A 21,547-nucleotide genomic window follows, 5' to 3' on the forward strand; every position below is an offset into this window, starting at 1 on the left:
CCGCAGTCCTTGTGGAAGGTCTCCAAATAACCCAGCTGCACCCATGCTGTTTGTGCTGTACCCTAACCCGACCACATGCCAGAGGGTGGCGCTCTGCTCACACCTTCTGCCTTGGTGGATTCTGGGAGTTTAAGCCCAGTTCCGAGGTTGCCTGAGGCGGGAGAAGACGGAAGAGCTGTGAGGTGAGTGGGTAAGACTTCGGGGGTGGAGTGAGGGAGCCCTAGCTTCCATAAAGGACCCCCAGATATTCCGACAGCACTGCTGTCATGCCCACTACTGCCGTCATGTCCCTGAAACCACCCCTGGAGAGCATGGTAGAAATTAGCTATTCTCCCACTTTCTGTGGCAAAGTGGTTGAGGTGAGAGCCATTATGGCTGTGTTTCGCTTGGTTGGTTTCATTGTTTGAGACAGACCCTTACTGGGTAGCCCACACTGGCCTCAAACTGGGTGCTACTATTTCAGCCTTGACAGGGCCACGAGTATAAAGGTGACAGAGCATACCCGGCTTGGGAGCCATTTTGAATGGAGAAGGTGCCAGTTCCCTGAGGGGTCGAAACCTTGAGGGTGGACTATGGAAGCACAACCCCAGAGAGACAGTCAGCATTTAATGCAGCTTGGCCCCTCCTGTCAGTCTGGCACCTGTAGGAAATTTACCTCAGTGGACTCTGGGATTCAGAACCATGAGGCTGGCCGAGCAAACGACATCTAAACTCTCGGAGAGAACAAGTTGAAACTTGAAGGCAGGACACGGCACCCTGAGGGAGGACAGACAGGTGCCCTGAGAGGGGGCCTCCCACACAAAAAGCCAGAAACCCCACCCTAGTCCCTTCCTCCCCAGTAGACTCCCAGAGCACTTAATTTTTGTCCTTTTGGTTTTTGTTTGTTGGGTTTATTTTATTTTATTTATGTATATGTGTGTATTTACAGTGTGTGAGCAAGTTACCAGAGGGTGAACCACCCAAAGTGGGTGCTGAGAACCAAACTCTAGTACTCTGCAAGAACAGCAAGTGCTCTGGTGATCCATCTTCAGTGCCTTGTTTGGTTTGGTTTGGTTTGATTAGATTTTAGGACAGGATACTCTCTACATAGCCCAGACTGCCCTGAAATTTACTGTGTAGACCAAATCAGCTTTGAAATGCCATCTGCTCCAGCCTCCTTAATATTGAGATTACAGGCATGTGCTACCACCACTACCACCCCACCATGCCACTTTTTTTTCTGGTTTTTCAAGTCAGAGTTTTGCTGTCTAACAGCCCTGGCTGTCCTAGAACTCACTGTGTAGACCAGGCTGGCCTCAGACTCACAGAGATTCATCTGTTCCTGCCTCCTGAGTTCTGGGAATAAAGGTGTGCGCCATCATGCCCAGCTTAAGAAACCTGGTCTACAGAGCAAGTTCCGGGACAGCCAGGGCTACATGGAGAAACCCTGTCTCAAAAAAAAAAAGAGAAAGAAAGAAAGAAAGAAAGAAAGAAAGAAAGAAAGAAAGAAAGAAAGAAAGAAAGGAAGGAAGGAAGGAAGGAAGGAAGGAAGGAAGGAAGGAAGGAAGGAAGGAAGGAAAGAAAGAAAGAAAGAAAGAAAGAAAGAAAGAAAGAAAGAAAGAAAGAAAAATTTTCTGTGGGCCAGCATATGTGAGGAGACATGTTAAGACCCCAGACCTGACAGAGGGACACACCCCACCCCATATAATCCAGTGGTAACCTCTACCTCACCACTCTAGTCTCTTCCTCCTCAGGAGAGACTCACAGAATCCAGAGTAGTTATTTTTTTGTCTTTTTTGTTGTTGTTAGGTTTGTTTTTGTTTCTATTTACGGGTATGTGTGTATATGCCAATACAATCAGAGACTTTATCTTTTTATTGTTTTGAGTTTTTGAGACAGGGTCTTTTTTTGTTTTTGTTTTTTGAGACAGGGTTTCTGTGTGTGGTCCTGGCTGTCCTGGAACTCACTTTGTAGACCAGGCTGGCCTCGAACTCAAAGATCCACCTGCCTCTACCTCCCGAGTGCTAGGATTAAAGGCATGTGCCACCACTGCCTAGCTGAGACAGGGTCTTTTCTTTTTTGGTTGGTTTATTTCATTTTGTTCTGAGATGGTCCCCACTATGTAGCCAAAGCTATCCTGAAATTCTGTATAGATCAGGTTGGCCTCTTGAGTACTGAGATTACACTTAGTTTAGGAAACATTTTTTTTTTTGAGAGCCAGGCTTTGTGAAGTATGGTAAGACCTTGAGGGTAGATTGAGGATGCCCCAGTCCTAATAGTATCTCCAAAAAGTCTAACCCCAGCTCTTATCTGTCCTGCACCATAACAAACCTCACTTTGTTCAAATGAGAATTAATACCCTCTACCTGCTTTAGTAGACTTTGGAATTCAGAGCCATGTTCTAAGGTTCATACAGCAAAGAGGACCCAGGGGTTTATGGCAGGATTCTGAGAGACTCTGAAGGTAGAATGCCCCAGTCCTGATAGCAGAACCTCAAACAATCCATTCGTACCACTTTTGTTCACCCTACACCAAATGGTGACACCTTGTTGGAATGAGCTCTTCCACGTCTTCCTTTTGCCGCAATGAACTCTGGAATTTGGAACTGTGTTCTGAGGGAGCTGTTAGGGAACTTGGTGAGACCTTGGAGATACATTTAGAAGTTTCCCCCTGATGGAGATACTCCTCACAAGAATGATCTGACTCTGATTCTGTTTTCAGCCCTGCACCATACAGGGGCTGTCTTGTTAATCCTCCACTTCAGTAGATTTTGGCAATCACAGTCCTGTTCTGAGGTCTGCATAGCTCTGTGAGAAGTTACAGTAAGATCCAAAGGACAGACTTGGGAAGCTCTAGTTCAAATATAGGGAAACTCCAAGTAACCTTCAAGGATGGTTTCATCCTTGACCCTGTTGCCAGCCCTGAACCACAGGGAAATAGGCTTTTCAGGGGAGATACTTGGACCCCCAGCTCCCTTCCCCCCCTCCTTCTGTCTCAGGAGTCCCCTGGAATAAGAGCCTTGGTCTGGGGGCGGCAGACTGAGATCACCAGATGTTGGTGTCCAGAATAATCTAGGAGTCATAGGGAAGACTGCAAGGGATGATAAAGTGCCACCAAAGTATCCCACTATGCCCTCCCTGTTAACTCTGGGAAGCTCAGGATCTATGGCCAGATGTGGAGTTCCCAAGATTTTGTCTTGTGACCCATCCAGCAGGTCAGGTTATTTGAGGGTCTCGAGGAGGGAACCACCTGAAAGCCAATGGGGGCGAGAGAAGAAGGAGACCAGGCGCATAAAGAAAGACAGAGTCAGTCTGAGTCGCGTCAAGGTCCCGTTTATTGGCAGGATGTTGCAGCTTATAAGCAGGATTTCAGGCAGGGAGGGGGAGCAGGGAGAGTGGAAACATTTTCTTGAGAAGAAGTCAGGGTGGTCAGGGTGGGGTGTTTCTTTGGTCCCAGGCTTCTGCAGCTGGCTGATTACAGTTTATGCCAAGTGGTTTATCTAAACATACATTTGGTGGTTAGGCCAAGGACGCCCTGTTTTTGCAAGACTCCACGAAGCAGAAAACTCAAGACACAACAGTCCTGGGTCAAACAGTCCTGGGTCAGTCTCCAACAGTCTTGGGTGTCAGAAATGAAGGAATTGTCATGGTCAGAGGGGAAAAGGTCCAGATTGTGAGGGGGAGAATTCTAATACAAGAAGGGTCCCACAGAAGCCTGGTCGTATGGTCAGCCCAGGGAGTGAGGTGACCAATAAAGTAATGCCTGTTTTCCACATCTTGGTCCAAAAGGGGAGAGGCTTTGTAGGTAGAAGTAAGGCTTCGGGTCAACAGAGTAAGGGAAGTCAAGATGAATATTTAGGAAGGACTGAGAGTACCGTGGATGGGGACCAACTATACCCTTGCCCTGAGCCCAGATAGACACTAATAAGCAAGTGATTTCTGACTTCTGTATCCAGGTCTGAGAGAGTTTGGGGATTTTACTACAAAGAACACTACCTAAGCAGAGGGAAGGGTCCAGGTCTTAAGAAGACTAAAGGTAGGAAATGGAGGACAACAGTGGGGAGCTCGCACTTAAGAGCACATGGTTACCTCCACCCTCTTGTCAGCCCTGGTAATCTCTGGGAAGAGTAACCAGATGCAGTGCACCTTCACTTTAGCCTATGGGGTGTCAGGGAAATATGAGGGTTGTGCAGAATCTCTGGGGATATGAGGTCTGCTATAAAGGGGAGATGTCAGAAAAGACACATCAGATGAATAAACTTCTGGTGGACTTAGGGAACCCTATATGAGCAGAGATGAGTCAAGATCAGGTAGGCAACCCTGAAGATCCCATGCAGGGCTGAAGAGATATGGCTATCTGTTTGCTTCTCCTGAGAGTTTTCAGGATTTGAGGGGGAAATGAGGAATTTAAGCTCAGTGGGTGATCTCAGCTAGGCACAGGTATTAAAGGATCTGGAAAGAGTCAAAGACATCAAGGGCTGACTGAGGTAACTCCAGTCTATGGCACAGACAGGGTCTCCACAGAAGTCTGCACTGCAACCCTTGTCACCATCATCCCCACAATCCTGGGCAGTGCCACCAGTCTAAGCCCTCTGTCTGTTCCTAGGTCATTGGTCTCAGAGAACTGAAGGCCCTATCAAGACGATCTTGACTCAGGTCATCTGAGAAAAGATTCCAGTTGTGTCAGAACTCAAGGTGAGGACTGAGAGAGTCCCATCACCCAAACACATGGGACCTAGTGTTTCTGTTGGCTGTGGGAAAACCTGGGGACTCTAGGTGGATTCCCTCCCCTCACTTCCTTTTTCTTCTTTCTCACAGAAATACATCTTCACGTTAAAGAAGGTGGGTTCAGCTCATTAGGGGAAGCAGTTCAGTCCTTGCAATTTATCAAGGTATGTATGAGACGGGCTCTACTTCCTGATACACATAGACCCTAGTGAAGTATGTTACCTCTTCCTGTCACCCTGGGAAAGGGTAACTGGATACAAGGCTCCCTCACTGCCTTGTCCTATCTCAAAGCTGTGGCATTTCATTGCAAGAAGCTGGCCTCAGGCCAGAATAGAGGTGGGGTCCAGACCCTGACAGTGCAAAGAGTGACTGAAGAAGGTACCATATGAGATAGCAGAGGAACTACCCAGAGTCCAGCTCTCCTCTCCTATCAGGGCCAGGCGCCTAGTATTTTCACACTGTGCAGCTCTGGGATGCCTCTGTATCTCTTACAGGAGTTCCAGGGACCAGAAGTGAAGGACTTGGTCTGAGGCAGTGTCCTCAGGTCAGACATAGGGGAAGCCCAAGCAGAGTCAGGAGTTAAAGTGAGATATCAAGGGTCCCATCCACCCCAGAACACAGGGACTACACATTTCCCTGCCCCACTGGAGTGTCAAGCTCTGTAACCTAGCTGTGCTCTGAAGACATTTCTCACTACTTCCTTCAGTGTCATAAGTAATAGGAGGGACAGAAAGACAGGTTCCCCTGTGGCCATACAGTGCTACCTAAGAGAAAAACTGCAGCAGGCCATTTTGAGAGGTTTCAGAGGTATAACTGTCAGCAAAGTATTCTCACACTGCTCTCTTCTTGCCCCAGGTCTGAGTCTGTATCACTGTGTTCCTGCCCATCCTCCTACCTGCTAGCTTCAAGAACATCATGTCTCACGGTCAGAAGAGGTGGTATTGCAACTTTCAGGGAGAATCTCAGGCCCCAAGAGAAGAACAGGGCCGGATGAGTTCTGATCTCTCTGTGGCTGAGGGAGAAGAGTCCAATGACAACAAGTCCTCCTCTTCCACTAGCCCAACCATCCCTAGGAAGACACCTGCTGGTGGGATACCAAAATTTCATCAGAGTCCTCAACGAGCCATATCTCCTCCCACTGTCATGGCCTCCATTCCAATATCCCCATCTGATGAGGCCTCTGGCAACCAAATAGGGGAGCTGGAAGGCCCCATGGTATTGCACCATGCACTAAGTGCAAAGGTGGCTGATTTGGTTCGGTTCCTGCTCTTCAAGTATAGATTCAAGGAGCTGACCAACAAGGCAGAAATTATAGAAAAGATTGTAGAAGATGATGAGAAGCACTACAATAGGATCTTTAATGAGGCCTCTGAGGGTTTGAAGCTGGTCTTTGGCATTGACATGATAGAAGTGGACCCTGTGGTCCACACCTATGCCCTTGCCATTGCCCTGGGAATCACTTATGAAGGGATGCTTACTAATGGCCAAGGCATGCCCAAAACAGGCCTTCTAATAATTGCCCTAGGTGTCATCTGCATGCATGGCAACCGCGTCAGTGAGAATGTGATCTGGCGAGCGCTAAATACGATGGGAGTAAGTCCCATGGAAAATCACTATGTAGCTGGGAATGCCAAGAAGCTTTTCATTGAAACTTTTGTACAGGAAGGGTATCTGGAACATAATCCAGTGCCTGACAGTGAGCCCCTTCACTATGAATTCCTATGGGGTTCAAAGGCCCATGCTGAAACCACAAGTGTGGATGTCTTAGAGTTTTTGGCTCAGATCAGCAGGATGAATTAAGTGATTCCAGATCCTTCCAATGCCTGCATTTAGTGGCTTTGAGAGAACAGGGAATTCTGTTTAGAATTGCCACCACAAATGGCACACTTCACAGCCAATACAAGTTCTAGTGCCACATTTAGGAGCTTTCTGAATGAAGTCTCAGATGAGCCTTCACTGTGTTTGAAGGTGGCAGTCACTGTTTTAAGTAGTAAAGACAGCCAGTGAAAGTAAATGAATACCGTCTTTTTTTTTCTCCCTGTTTTATAAGGGTAACTTGGAACTTTTATTTTTTGGTATTTTTTCAAATCTTGTTTCTCTTAATTGAAGGACTTAGTGGGCTTCAGAATCTAAGTCTATAAATAGTACTAATGACACATGTACTGCTTTCTGCAGTAGGGTCACACTGTGTAGCCCTAGCTGGCCTGGAATTCTCCATGTAGTCGAAGCTGGCCTTGAATTCAACAGATATCCACCTGCCTCTTCCTCCTGAGTGCCAGGATTAAAGACCTGTGCCACCACACCTACCCATCTTTTGCTACTTTATACAAAACCTTCCATCTTATTTTGTGGTCTGTAGTAACATTGAAATAGGAATTTAATTTGAATTGTGAAAGAATTTAGTAATATATCCAATGTCAAAAAATAGAGAAAAATGAAACAAATGGTTAAATCTTATTTTCCCCTTCAACAAAATCTGTTCCTCTGTAAAATTAAGTTACATGTGTAGATCTAATGTGGATGGCTTTTTGAAATTGTATGAGGAATTGTATCCTAATAAGTTACCCAGTGTGACGCTCCACAGCTTCAGAATTATAGAGAAGCTCACTATGATGTATAGACTTTGGATCTGGTTATTTCAGTGTGTGATGTTTTTGATTTGCAAGTTCTTTTTAATAAAATTACAATACAAATAAATAAGCCGCCCTGCTTACTGGCTGATTTATTGAGGACCTGTTGTTTGCAAGGTCCTGTATTCATGGGGTAATACTAGGAAAAGCTGGATGTGCTTGCCATAAATGGTCAAGTACATTAGCAGTAGCCATATCAAGAAGAAATGAGGTGCCCTCTTAAACCAAAGGAATCATTTCATGCTGTGATTTAGGCCTGAGAAGTGAATGTTTCCATTCTGAGCAGTTCCTTTTCCATTTTCAGAACAGTTCTTTTTGGGGTTTGTTGGGTTTTTAGTTTTTATTATATTGTGAGTAATTATGTGTACATGTGGGGATCTGTGCATGTCAGTGCCAGTACACTAGGAGGCTCGAGGTGTCAGATGCCCCTGAAGCTGAAGTTACAAGCAGTTATAATCCACCTACTGTGGGTGCTAGGAATTGAATCTGACTCCTCTGGAATTAAAGTATGCTCTCTTAACCATTGAGCCACCTCTCTGTTCCCATAAACAGTTCCTTTTGGATAGCAGGTGGATATGGCAGACAGGAATCACCATCTACATTGTGTGCAGGAAATTTCATCCTCAGTGTGATGCAGAGAGGACTTTCAAGAGGTTGAGTCAAATGGGAATCTTTGAGATCATTGCCCTCTTCGAAATAATTGGCATGATTCCCATAGGATCCTGCGTATTTTTTGCAAGTGCTTGTTATTAAAAAGAGTTAGCCTTTGGGTTGGAGACATGGTTCAGTTGCTCTTACAGAAGACCCAGATTTGTTTCCCAGCACCCACGTAGCAGCCGCCTGTAACTCATACAACGGTGTGTAACTCTAGTTCCAGGGATGCCCTCCTCTGGCCCCCATAGGTACCAGGCATGAGTGTGGTACACAGATATACATGCAGGCAATCCACTCATAAAATAAAAATAATCATTTTTAAAACAAAAATAAAACTTTAAAGAGCCTGACCACTGAATTGCTCTCTGGATTCCTGATCTGTCCCTCTTGCACACACTCCCACTATAGTGTTGGCTGCCATGAGGCCTTTATCAGAGCTGAGTTTGTGTTCTTGGACTTTTAGCCTCTAAAACTATGAGCTAAATAAAGTCCTTTTTATAAATTACCCAGTGATCTAAATGGAAGAGCATTCAGGAACTGACAAAAGTAACTGGAGAAAGGAAATATTTTGGCTCACCATTTTTGGATAAAGCTCATCATTGTGGGGAAATCCTGGACACAGGAGCTTGCAGCAGCTGTTCAAGTTGCATCTGCAGCCACAAAGAAAAGAATGAGAATGCCTGTGTTCAACAACCTTTCAGTCAGAACCTCAGCCCAGGCCAGCAAATGGTGCTTCCCACATTTAGGTTTTGTCTTCTCACATCAATTAACGCAATCAAGACAGTCACAGGCATGGCCAGAGACTAAGCTAGTCTAGATAAACCCCTACAGGTATGCCCAGAGGCTTGTTTCCTAGGTAATGCTGGCATGCTGAAAATCAATATTAACATCAAAGAGCCAGATGTGGTCCCAGCACTGTGAGGGGGAAGTGGATACAGAGTCCCACCCCTAAAGGAGAAGCTATTTGCAATTGATACTCACTGGCAACGGGAAAATCTGTTTTCTCCAGTGGAGTGTCAGTGTATATCAACCACACTCCAGTGCAAGCCCCATGTTCAGGAATAGCTGGCCAACACAAAACAAATGCTATAGGTTTTGTTGTTGCTGTTGCTGTTGTTGTATTGCCTTATTGGTCTTTTGCTTGTTTGCTTTGATTTTTGTTTTTGTGTTTGGTGGGTTTTGGAGAGAGAAAAAAACAAAGTTGGGTAAGTAGGGAGGGGGGATCTGGGAGAAGTTGGAGCAGGAGATGGAACATGACCATAATATATTGTAGGAGAATTTTTAGTTAAAATAAGAGTAGTAAATAAAAAATATATATATTAACATCACAGTATGTACTGATAATTTTATGTCAACTTGATACAAGCTAAAGTCATCTGAGAGGAGGGAATCTCAAGAAAATTCCTCCATAAGATCGGGTTGTAGGCAAGCCTGTAAGACATTTTCTTAATTAGTGATTAATGGGGGAGGGCCCAGCCCATTGTTGGTGGTGCCATGCCTGGGCTGGTGGGCCTGGATTCCATAAGAAAGCAGACTGAACAAGCCAGGAGGAGCAAGCCAGTAAGCAGCACCCCTCCATGTCCTCTGCTTCAGCTCCTGCCTCCAGGTTCCTGCCCTGTTTGAGTTCCTGTCCTGACTTCCTTCAATGTTGAACAGTCATATGGAAGTATAAGCCAAATAAATCCAACTTGCTTCTGGCCATGGTATTTCATTGCAGGAATAGAAGTTCTAACTAGGGCATAGTACTTAAATTCTAGAAGTTTCAGTTGCATCCAGTTAAGGAAGGGTCTAGACAAATTAAATAATAAATAAGCTAGGGAGAAATGGCGGTTGTATAGCAAAGGGGGTTAAACTCTCTCACCGTCAAAACTGAATTTAGGTTTCAGTTCTCTGAGAAGGGCAAAACAGGTGTCTCTCCCAACAAAGTGCCATTTATCCACAATATCCTTACATTCAGGCACGAGGAAGAGAGCACACTCAAGGCCTAAGTCAGCTTCACAGTGTCCCAAGGACAAACCCAGCAGCCCCCTTCTGAGTCACGTCCAAGTTTGTGCAAATGTGTCCAAAAACAATAAGACTAAACCTCAGACAATTAAAAAGTATACTAATATAACTGCTGCTTGTTTAACCAATCACATTTGAGGTGACCTAACTGTCCCTGAAACTCCCCTTAGCTGTTACTACAAGGGGCCTGCATGCTCATCTCAGGGTTGTCACCATTTTGTACAGGTGAACACCCCACATGCATGTTGGTACAATAAATGCTCTTTGCTTTTACATACTATTGGAGTCTGGGGTCTTCCTTCAGCACATTTTTAGACTCTACAATAGAAATCTCTGCTAGATATTACTATTCTAATACGTATCATGCTTTGGATGCAGTTTGCGTGCACCACAAACATCCCAATAAATCTACTTCACAGTTGAATAACCTGAAGTTCACAAGGCTTAGTAATTTTCCCACAACTGTATTGGCTCATAAGTGTCAGGATTGGAATGAGATGGCTGTTGTTATAGGTAGAATTGTACTAATTATAAAATTTCTATAAAAATCTGCACCTCCAGTACTTAAGACTGTGACTATATATGAGTACTGGGGAAGCTAATACAAAATAAAGTCATAGTATGAGTCCTAATCCAATGTGACTTGGATTCCATATAACAGCGACCACACACACACACACACACACACACACACACACACACACACACGTGCAGCAAGACAAATAAGTGAAAACACAGAGGAGAAGGTTATCTATAGAGCCAACAAGAAAGAACTTACAAGGAGCCTTGATCACGGACATCCAGCTTCCAGAAATGTGTTACATTTCTGTTGTTTAAGCTGAAACAGGAGAGCATTTTGATTCCATACTAGACCTGCCTAGGCTACATAGAAAAGGCATGTCTTTCTTTTTTGTTGCTGAGATTTTTTTTTCATTCTTCATAAATAGCCTAGAGATCAGGTATGGCAATATATTGTGTACTCCAATAAAGCTTTCCTGGGGATCACAGGACAAAGCCAGCCACTATATTAAACATAGATGCTAGGCAGTGGTAGCACTCGCCTTTAATTCTAGCATTTGGGAGGCTGAGATCCATTCGGATCTCTGTGACTTCAAGGCCACACTGAGAACAGAGCCAGGAGTGGTAGTATATGCCTTTATTCCCAGCACTAGGAAGGAAGGAAGATGATAGCAGGGCATAGAAAGTTATAGAAGGTGTGAGTAAAAAGGAAGTCTCCCTCTTGAGGCTGAGGATTTCATAGAGGTAAAAACATGGCTGGATGTTCTGTTATTCTGATCTTTCAGCTTTCACACCCAATATCTGGCTCCAGATTTTTTTCATTAATAAGATCTTTTAAGATTTGTGTTACATCTAGTGACCCAACATTTGTGGCAAGAACTCATGGAAAAAGCCATTTGCCTGAGCTGTAAGTGGTAGGAGTCTCCATCCCACGTGGGCTGGAGTCTCTTTGGCTTCTTCTCTCCTGGTAGGTTGTGGGCTCTCTGTGGATCCCCATCTGGGACTGCTACCACACTGGATAGCTGCCTTGAAACTTGCTTGGGCTTCTACTGCTCTACCCAGAAGCTGTCAGCCTCACATTTGAATCATCATTGTTACCAAATTTAGTGAGTCAATTAAGATTTCTTAAAGGGAGGAATTAGTTAAAAGAGAATATTTTTCCTATATTAAAAATGGGAAACATTTTTACAATGGAGAGAATTTGGTTTTGGTTTGATAAAACATTAGGTGGTCTGAAAATGGAACAATTAAATGAGAGGATAATTGATGTTGATGGGATTTACATAACGTTAATTATAAATATTATTCCTGGTGGTGGTGGTGCATGCCTTTAATCCCAGCACTCAGGAGGCAGAGCAAGGCAGATCTCTGTGAGTTCAAGGCCAGTCTGGTTTACAGAGCAATCCCCAGGACAGGTACCAAAACTGCGCAGAGAAACCCTGTCTCAAAAAAAAAAACAAAAAAAAATTATTTGTTTGATTATTTTTGTTTTAGCATTAAAAAAGTTGGTTAATGTGAGTGCCAAGATAAGTTTTGGAAAAACTTGTTAAAACATATCATAGAGAATTTCAAACCCAGACAGAAGAACTTAAAGGTGAACCAATCTCTGCAGTGCATTATACAGTTACAGACACCCTAACGCTTTCCAACAGCCAACCTTAATCTACTGAGTAACCTTACAGGAACCGCCAAATGCTTGGTTGGGTCCTGCCCATCCCAGCCACAAGGAATGGCACAGAGCTGTTGCCTTTCTTCTCATGTTCCTAGGCCTAGAAACCTTGGGTGGCGTTTGGTATGATGGTGACTCTGGCTTCCAGTGGGCTCCTGGTTGATTGTAAAGTCTGTCTCTGGGTTGCTTTTTTTTTTCCGTGTGTGTGTGTGTGTGTGTGTGTGTGTGTGTGTGTGTGTGTGTGTGTGTTTGTGTGTGTGTGTCTTTATTGAAAACCAGGAACTACAGTCAGTAAAGATTAGCTTCACTGTCAGGAGCACCACTGCTCACCAACTGTTCAATCTCGGCACCATGTGTAAATGGAAATATCAGTATACACCGTAGAGTGGTGTGAAGCTGGGATGAAATGATTGCTGAAGTAAAAAGTGTTAAGTAAATATCAACTTGCCTTGATCCAGCTTTATAGGGGTGGCCTTGTCTATCCAGTAATGTCATGTCAAGCAGGGTTCAGAAGTCTCTGATCTCTTGTAGTTACAGACATTAAAATAAGATTGAAATATCAGTTGCAGGCTTGTGTTCATTGTTCCCCCTTATTTAACTCTTAAGTAGGGAGGTGATCCTAGAGCATCTGCCTTGGCCTCAACCAATCAGCTATGTGGATCAATGGCCAATTGTGAGCACCAAATGTAGTTGAAAGTTTTCTCCAGGCCCACCAAGCCCCTGCATTCCTGTGGCCCACTTATAAAATAATCACTCAGAAGATTATATTAATTATTACTGCTTGGCCATTAGCTTGGGCTTATTACTGACTAGCTATTACACTTGAATTAACCCATAATTCTTATCTATGTTTTGCCACATGATTTGGTACCTTTTTTCAGTTCTGCCTTGTCGTCTTGCTTCCTCTGTGTCTGGCTGGTAACTACTGACTCAGGCCAATTTCTATGTCCTGCCTGGTCCCACAGCTGCTCAGTCCCCCCCCAAAAAACATACAAAGGCTTATATTATTTTCAATCTATGGCCATGGCAGGATTCTTGCTATCTAGTTCTTATATCTTAAATTAACCTATTTTTATAAATCTATACCTTGCCACGTTGCCTGTGGCTTACTGGTACTTTATATCTTGCTTCTCCTGGCAGTGGCTAGCAGCATGCATCTGCTTTATTCTCTTTTTTCTTCCCAGAGTTCTCCTCATCTGTTTGCCCTGCCTATACTTCCTGTTTGGCTACTGGCCAATTGGTATTTTATTTATCAACTAATCAGAGCAACACATTCACAGCATACAGAATGACATTCCACAGCAAATGGGCCTTTGAGTCTTTTACCCACTCCAATCCTGGGATCCAAGCACAAAAGCTTTTCCCTGATTTCTTTATGCATTCAGGTAGGGAAAGAGGTCTATTCTGTTTACAGGTTGAAGTAGGACCTGAAAGTAGACTGTGGTTAGAGGAACCTCAGATAAAATAGGACAGGATAGTGTTGTGATCTACACCTGAGTCCCTACCCCTCCCTCTCTCAGGACTCTGACCATAGGTACCATCAGAGGTTTCCAGAAAGGAGAGACCATGTGCCGTTTTTAGTCAAAATGGAAACTGGGAGTGAATTGCAGAAGCCAGATTCCTGATGGACAGGCCCAGACAATCAAGCTGCATTGTATCATTTTGAGGGTTCTGCACCAAACCAGGACAGGTGTGAGAATGAGCCTATATCCAAACTTCAGCATTTGCATCCAGGGACTTGGGGAATGCAAAGCCATTTTGTGAGGTTCTCAGAGGCTACAGACTGCCTCAGTGCTGACTTGAACAAATGAGCCCCTCCATACTCTTCCACATCTGGGGACTTGGGTCACTAAGAGACATTTTGTGAGGTTTGAAAGAGAGATGGCCATACATCACATTCAGACTCAAGGTAAGAGCTTAGGGTCGACTAGAAAAGCCCCTTTCTGGGATAGATGGTCCCCCAAAGAATGCAGCTTCATCCCTGTGGTCAGCCTAGTAACAAGTGGGTTCAATTTGTGAAAATTAGCTCCTTACTCCCCGATTCCTGAGGACTATATATAGTTGCCATTTTCAGAAATTCCCTGAGAGAAATGGATGGAATAACTTGTTGGTGAAAAGGGTTCCTAAGAGTGGACTTTCAAAGTTCTGCTTGGGACAGAGGGACCCCCCCCCATAAACTATAGGATGGATAATGTGAGCTGTACCAGCAAGAGCACACTTGTGGGAATGATCCCCTAATCCTCCCTCTCTGGGGGCTCTGACCATATGTGCTATTTCAGAGGTTCCTAGAAATGAGGGACCATGTGACATTTTTAGTCAAGAAAGAAGCTGGGAAATGGGTTCCAGAAGCCAGATCCCAGATGGACAGTCCCAGATAATCATGTTGAACTGTCTCTTTTTGAAGGTCCTGCACCAAACTGTGGCTGCCTATGGGAATGAGTTCCTACATCTGGGGACTTGGGTGACTCAGCACCATTTTGTGAGGTTCCTGGAAGGGAGACAGCCATGTCACACTTTTAGAGTTGAGGTGCAACACTTAGGGTGGGTGAAAAGTGCTCATGTTTTATCATAGATGGCCCCCAAATAATGCAGTTTCACCCTCTTTGTCAGCCTAGCTTCAAGTGTGATTCACTCCTACGAGTAAATACTTTGCTCAATGATACCTAAAAGACTAAGGATTGTTGTTGTTTTTACTCATTCTGTGAGAGAACCAGGTGGAATAGTTTTTTAAGTAAAAGCGGTGCTTAGGACAGAGGCATCCCATGTGCAATATGATGGATAACGTGAGTTGCATCAATGTGAGGGCCCATTTATGGGAGTGAGCCTCTACCCCTCCCTCTCTGGGGACTCTGGCCACAGGTGCCATTTCAGGGGTTCCCTGAAAGAAGGGACCCCGTGACTTTTAAAAAATAAAGATGGGGCCTAAGAGTGGTTTGATGAAGCTGTTTCCTAGATTTTTAGGCCCAGACAACCTAGCTACCTTGTGTCATTTTGAGGATCTGGAACCAAATGGGGGCAGATTTTTGGGAATGAGCCTATATCCAAGATTCTGCGTTTGTATAAGGAGACTTAGGTGTCTCAGGGCCATTTTGTAGGGTTTCTCGAAGAGAAACAGCCATGCCATGCTTGCCATGCTTTCTGAGTCCAGGTGAGAGCCTAGGGTGGGCACAAAAAGTCTCTTTCAGGATAGAAGGACTTCAGACAATGCAGTTTTGCCCCTTTGGTTAGCATGGCATCAAGTGGAATATTCTTCTTGTCATAAACTCCTTGCTGGGTCTAACTTTGGGGACAATGCACAGGAGCAATTTTAAGAAGTTCCCAGAAAGAGGCTTACATCACCTCCAGGGAGCAAGCAGACCTGAGAGTAGATCAGGGAAACCCCAGTCCAAAGAAAGAGTCCCAAAATATTATAGCTGTGTCCCTATGGTGAGCAATCCCCCAAATGGGGGGTCCAAGTTGCAAGAGTCAGCCCTTTGCCCTGACAGTCACTGTGGACAATAGAGAGGAGCAATTTTTACAGGTCCCCTTAGTCCAAGTGGTGGCTCCACATTCAGGAGAGTGGACTGTCAAGGCCCATTCCATCTAGAGCAGTGTTTCTCTTCCTATGGGTCTCGACCCTGTTGCATATCAGATGTTTATTTACATTGTGTTTCATAGCAGTAGCAAAATTACAGTTATGAAGTAGCAATGAAAATAATTTTATTGTTGGGGTTATCACAAATATTAAAGGGCTGCAGTATTAAAAAGAGGTCACCTCTGTTGCGATAGAGGATACCCAAATTGTAATTCAATGGATCCATTTGAAGGAATAAACCTCTTCCCCTCCCGTTCCTAGCACTCAATGCCTAGGAATCCTTTAAGGCGATTCCCAAAGAGGAGGGGATCTGTCAGACAAGATGAAAGCTGTGAGTTGGTTGCAAAAGCCCCAACCCACATATACAGGGCCAGATAACCAAATAACACTGTATCCTTTTGAGATTCATGCCCCAAACTGAAAAAGCTGGTTGACTTGTTAGAATGAGCCCCTGCATCTACAAGGTGTGACTTAGAGGACTCAGTGCCATTTTGTGTCATTCCCCAAGGTTAGATAATGCCTCAGTTCTCACTTTAGTCCCTCCCCATACTTCCACATCTTCATGCAGGTGCTCAGGGAAGACTCAGAACTTTTTTTCAGGTTCCTGGAGGGAGTGATACCCTCACCAAGCTTTCAGAGATTGGGTGAGAGCTTATAATAGACTGCAGAGCCACCTTTCACAATAGAGAGTTCACAGATAAAGCAGCTTCACCTCTGTTGTCAAATGGACACCAAACTGTGGAGTCTTGTAGGAATTAGCCCCTTGTGCAGCCCCACTTGCAGCCTATGGATACTATACAGATGCTATTTTCAGGGGATGCAGGAGGAGGGAAGACTTGTTTTTTTCTGACTCAAATGTGAGCTTCTGGTGTATTTCAGATGCCCTACTCAATATAAACAGCCTCCAGGTAATCCATCTGCACCCCTTTTACTGACCTGAAATAAACAGGAACCATTATTTGTGGTACTGTTACCCTGCTACATCAGGGGGCATCCAGGGACTTGGGAGACATAGAACATCTTGTTCCTGGAGCTTGAAGGCTCCCTTTCATAGTTGAGGGAGTTCAGGGTGGCCTACAGAGTCACCTTTCTGCATAGCTGGTCCCCCAGTTAATGCAGATTCACTGCTATGGTAATCCCTGCACTAAGCAGAAGTCTCTCTTGAAAAATAAGAATGCAGGAGTTGGTGTTTCTGGGGGGGAGCAGGGGCTAGACAAGACAGGGCTCAATTGCTTTCAGTCAGGGTGAGATGTGACAGTAGATTCATGAAGCCTTGCCCCAGATAAAGGGCTCCAAAGAATTCAGCTTCATACCTATTAGATCTCCCTGCAACACAAGGGGAGGCAACAAAGGAGAGGAGTTAGCCCTTTCTGGCTTTTACCTATAGAATTCCGGGATTCTGGGAATCAGGAGATAGCTCAGTGGTTAAGAGCACTTTCTCTTCTTTCAGGTTCAATTCCCACCACCCATATGGTGGTTCACAACTCTAGTTCTAGGCAATCTGATGCCTTTTTCTGACTTTTGTAGGCACCAGGCACACATGTGTTACATATAAATGCATATGCAGGCAAAACAATCATATACATAAAATAAAAAGATTCTGGTAGTCAAAATCTGATTCTCAGGTCAACTGAACAGAGAGAACTAGCTGGGCCTCGGGGAGGTCAGGGTGAAAGCTGTGGTTTGACTTCTGAAGCCCTGCTCCAGATGGAGGCACCCCAAATAATCCGGCTTTACCCTTTTTGTCCCAGGTGAATGAAGGGAGCCCAATCAAGAGGTCTGAGCTCTGAGCCAGACAAAATCCAAGCATAGTGTGGGATATAAGTTCCACCCCTAGCTGAGGAACTATTGGTAATTGATAGCCACTGGGTGAGAATTGGTTTTCTTTAAGGGTACAGCCTTTAATCAGTTGAGATGCTTCAATGAATGCCAATGAATGGATATATAGCCATTACAAATTGGATTCAATGGGCTGAAAAGTATGAGAATGCAAGTTTTGGTGGATATAGAAGGGATTGGATCTAGGAGAATTTGGGGGAGGGGTTGAGTACGATTAAAATGCAATGTATGAAATTATCCAAAAGTTATTAAAATATTTTTAAAAGATGATTTTGTACCCCATAACCTTTCTAGGTACTCTTGGAATCAAGGTAAGACTTTGTGCCTAGGCAAAGGAACCCCAAATCAGTGCTCCTCTGTTGACCATATGCACCAAATGGGGACAGGGGCACTGGTAGGAATGAGCCTCTGTCCTCCAAGGGGACACTGATTTGGATTATTTTCTGAGGCAGTTGGAGTAGAGAGGTTCTAGGCTCCATGAAGTGATATGGTGAGACCCTGGGGGTAAACTGAAGAGGTGCTACACTAGATAATTCAGCTGTGTATCTGTAACCAGTCCTGTACTACATGTGGCTAGACCAGTTGGGAGAGTGGCCTACTTTGACCTCATATCTAAGGTCAGAGCCTTTTTCTGAGTTCATAGACAAAAGAGGTCTTTGGATATATTAGCAGTCAAGGTAAACTCTGAGGGTTCAGTGAGCACAGCACACCCTAAATAGTCAGTCCACATATAATCCAGCCTTACCATTTCTGTTGGCCCTGCTCTTGTGAGCCTTGTGAACTTCCACCCACTGGATACTCTTCATTATCACTTCTATCTCCTCTGCAGGAAGGTGAGCCTGTCCAGTTAAAGGTATCATCAGATCAACAGAAGAAGCCACATAAAGGTTACCAGAGGAGGTGTCCAGCATTTATCAGCAATCTAGGTGAGTTGCCATGGTGAAAACTAAAGGTATGAAGAGGCACAGCCCCTCTCCCCCCAACAAAAAACAAATGACCTCATAATACCTGCCCATCCCCATTAATGTTGCCTGGAGAGCCCTGGGTATGTGAGTGCTGCCTCTCCTTCATGTTTCATGGTTTAGGGTGGGATTTCTCCGGGAGGTGATGACTTTGGTCCTAGGAGTGGTATCAGGTCAGCAGAGGAAACCACTTGCAGTGAGCAGAGGGAGGAGTACTAGGATCAGCCAGATCCTAGATATGGACTTCTGGGGACTGTATTATCCATAGTACATAAAGAAGGGACTGCATAGCCTGGTTATGTTCTGAGGCAAACACTCAGACACTAAGTGGCATGCTTGCTTCTATGCAGGAAGGTGGGAGTCTTTAGAGAGATGAGGTCTTGTGTCATCTGGATATGAGGGAAGATGTCAGGAAGGACAAATCAGATGAATGAACCTCAGGTTGGCTTAGAGAAGCCCAGCCTCAGCAAAGATGTCATGTGAACATCCCTGGATGACCTACACAGATGTGAAGGGATGTGACACCTGCTTAGATGTCAAGGAGGTGAGGAATCTGACCAGAGTGGGTGACTTTAGTTATAAAAAGGGATTACAGGATCTTGCAAGGTCCAAGTAAGGACCACCAATGGAAGAGTGAAGGAAATCCCTGTCCATAGTACAGACATGGGCCCACAAACACTCCTCACATACCTGACCTCCACAGTCCTGGGTAGGGCTATCAATTTGATCACACTATTTTGTTTAAAGGTCACTGGTCTCAGGAAGCTGAAAGACCTGGAAAAAGGGGATTTGACTGGAGTCATCAAAGGGAGGCTTTTAGGAGTGTCAGGATTCAAGGTGAAGACTACAGTAGTCCTGCCACACAAATACATGAGAGACCCATCCCCTACCTGCCCTCCTGTCAGTTGTGAGAAAACACAGGAACCATGGATGAATTCCCTCACCTCATGTCCTCTTCCCTCTGTCTCACATAAATAGGCTCTTGGCTTAAAGAAAGTAGCCTCAGATCATCAAAGGAAGCAGTTCAATCCTTTTCATTAATCAAGGTGAGTGTTGGGCAGGTTCGATATTCCATGACACATGAACCACATTGAACTGAGCCACCTCTTGTAATTTAACCTGAACAGGTGTAGCCAGCTATGAAGCACTCTTAATCCCTTTTATTCTGTTTCAGAGATGTGGAAACCTAAGAGTTTGCTACAGGCCAGCAGAAGGGTGGTGTTCATTCCTTGACAGGGTAAAGCTGAGAACCCAGTGTGAGCATAGAAGGCACCATTTACCTTAAGTAGGGTTATTCTTCATAGTCCTTCTCACTCTTCCTATGAAGAATGGGAACCCAGTTTCAAATTAGCAGTTTGCAGCTGTAGGATGTTGTCAGCATCTCTTACAGTAGTTCTAGTGGACAGGAGATGAAAGTCTTGGTATAAGACAGTGTCTTCAGTTCCTATACAAGAGCAAGGTTATGCAGCCTCAGAAGTTAGGGGAAGGTACATAATGCAAGTATATATCAAGGGTTCCAACTGTCCAGAATATAGACATTCCACATTTCCTGGCCCCAAATATTCTATTATTAGCCCCAAGGGCTCATGATCTGTGACTTGGATGCACCCCAAATAGCTGGTTCTCTTCTGCTTTCAGGCTCTTGGGGTTCTAAGACTACTAAGAGTCCTTGTGACCTTAGAGCATCATTCAAGAGAAATAAAACAACATGACTATTTGAGAGCTGAAAGAGAGTGGCTACCAGCAGTGTTCATTCACCCTCACCCTCTCCCTCTCCCCACCAGGCCTGTGAATCCCCATTGCTGTGACTGGGACGCTATCTCCCCTGCTGTCACCAAGGAAAGTCATGATGGATGATTCCCATAACATCCATCACTGCAAACTTCCAGTAGTTGGGCTCAAAGGGAGATAGACAATGCTCAGGTCATCATGACTTTGGCAGAGCAGGAGGAAGATATGTATGATAGTAGAACACCAAGTTCTCCCCAGAGTCCTGAGAGAGCCTGCTCTCCCCTATTATAGTCATAGGCTCCATTCCCGAAGGCCCATCTGATGAGGTTTCTTGCAACCAATTAGAGGAGCTGGAAGACCCCATGTCATTGTTGCACAATACACTAAATATAAAGATATTTGACCTGGTTCACTTTTGCTTTTCAAGTGTGAAATGAAGGAAAACATCACCAAGGCAGAAATGCTGGAAAGTATTATGAAAGAGTATGAGTAGTATTACCCTGTGATCTTTGGTGAGGTCTCTGAGTGCTTAAGGCTGGTCTTTGGCTTTGACATGATAGAAGTGGACCCCTTTGTCCAAACCTATATCTTTGTCACTGCCCTGGGGATCACCTATGATGGGATGTTGAGTGATATCCAGGGTAAGCCTAAGACAGACCTTCTAATATTCATACTGGGTGTCATTTTCATGCAGGGAAACTGTCAGTGAGGAGGTGATCTGGAGAATGCTGAATAACATAGGGTTGTGTGATGTCAGAGGTCCTTTCCTATGAGAAAACCCTAGGAAGCTCATCACTGAGAATTTTGTGCAGGAAGGGTACCTGGAATACAGGCTTGTGCCTGACAGCGATCCTCCTAGCCGTGAGTTCCTGTGAGGCCCAAGGGCTTTTGCAAAAACCACCAAGATGAAAGTCTTGCAGTTTTTTGGCCAGCATCACTAAGAGTGATCCCAGCTCCTACCCTGAAAAACATGCAGAGGCTTTGAGAGATGAGCTAGACAGGGCCTAAACCAGAAATGTCCAGCAGATGTGTGGCTCAGACCACCACACATCCTAGTGCACTGGCAGTTTCCAACCAACATCAGGTCAGACAGAATCTATGATCCAAATACTGTACCCTCATTCTGGAGCTGGTGGGAGGAGAGTGTGAAGCATTCTACTCTTACTATTCTGTTTGGGTGACTTTAGGATTCTTGATATTCCAAAATGTTAATACTCTTACTATAAGATTCATTAGTTCTAAGTTTACAAATGTCATTA

General features: G+C 44.6%; 1 protein-coding gene, 1 long non-coding RNA gene and 1 pseudogene across 2 annotated transcripts in view; 2 read left to right on the forward strand and 1 right to left on the reverse strand.

Moving 5' to 3' along the window:
* LOC131899810 (uncharacterized) overlaps positions 1-18,526 on the reverse strand; it is a 43,215-nt gene extending 24,689 nt beyond the window's left edge. The window contains exons 1-2 of the long non-coding RNA XR_009376129.1: positions 18,341-18,526; positions 8,568-8,640 (exon numbers count right to left, since the gene is read on the reverse strand). This is a non-coding gene — a long non-coding RNA (uncharacterized LOC131899810). The remainder of the gene's footprint in view (positions 1-8,567; positions 8,641-18,340) is intronic.
* On the forward strand, positions 4,583-7,322 carry LOC131899809 (melanoma-associated antigen 10-like). Its single transcript, XM_059251278.1, has 3 exons — positions 4,583-4,673; positions 4,797-4,870; positions 5,562-7,322. The coding sequence occupies exon 3, from the start codon at positions 5,622-5,624 to the stop codon at positions 6,504-6,506; it is 885 nt and encodes a 294-aa protein (XP_059107261.1). The 5' UTR covers positions 4,583-4,673; positions 4,797-4,870; positions 5,562-5,621; the 3' UTR covers positions 6,507-7,322.
* A 1,880-nt stretch (positions 18,527-20,406) lies between the features above and the next one.
* LOC131899866 (melanoma-associated antigen 10-like) lies at positions 20,407-21,296 on the forward strand (annotated as a pseudogene).
* Positions 21,297-21,547: the final 251 nt, after the last annotated feature.

This window comes from Peromyscus eremicus, chromosome X (genome assembly GCF_949786415.1).
Source record: "Peromyscus eremicus chromosome X, PerEre_H2_v1, whole genome shotgun sequence".
NCBI classification, from domain to species: Eukaryota; Metazoa; Chordata; class Mammalia; order Rodentia; family Cricetidae; genus Peromyscus; species Peromyscus eremicus.

Bases quoted from the DNA above. Each gene is read 5' to 3' on its own strand.
- LOC131899809 (XM_059251278.1), top strand. From the start codon at position 5,622: ATGTCTCACGGTCAGAAGAGGTGGTATTGCAACTTTCAGGGAGAATCT.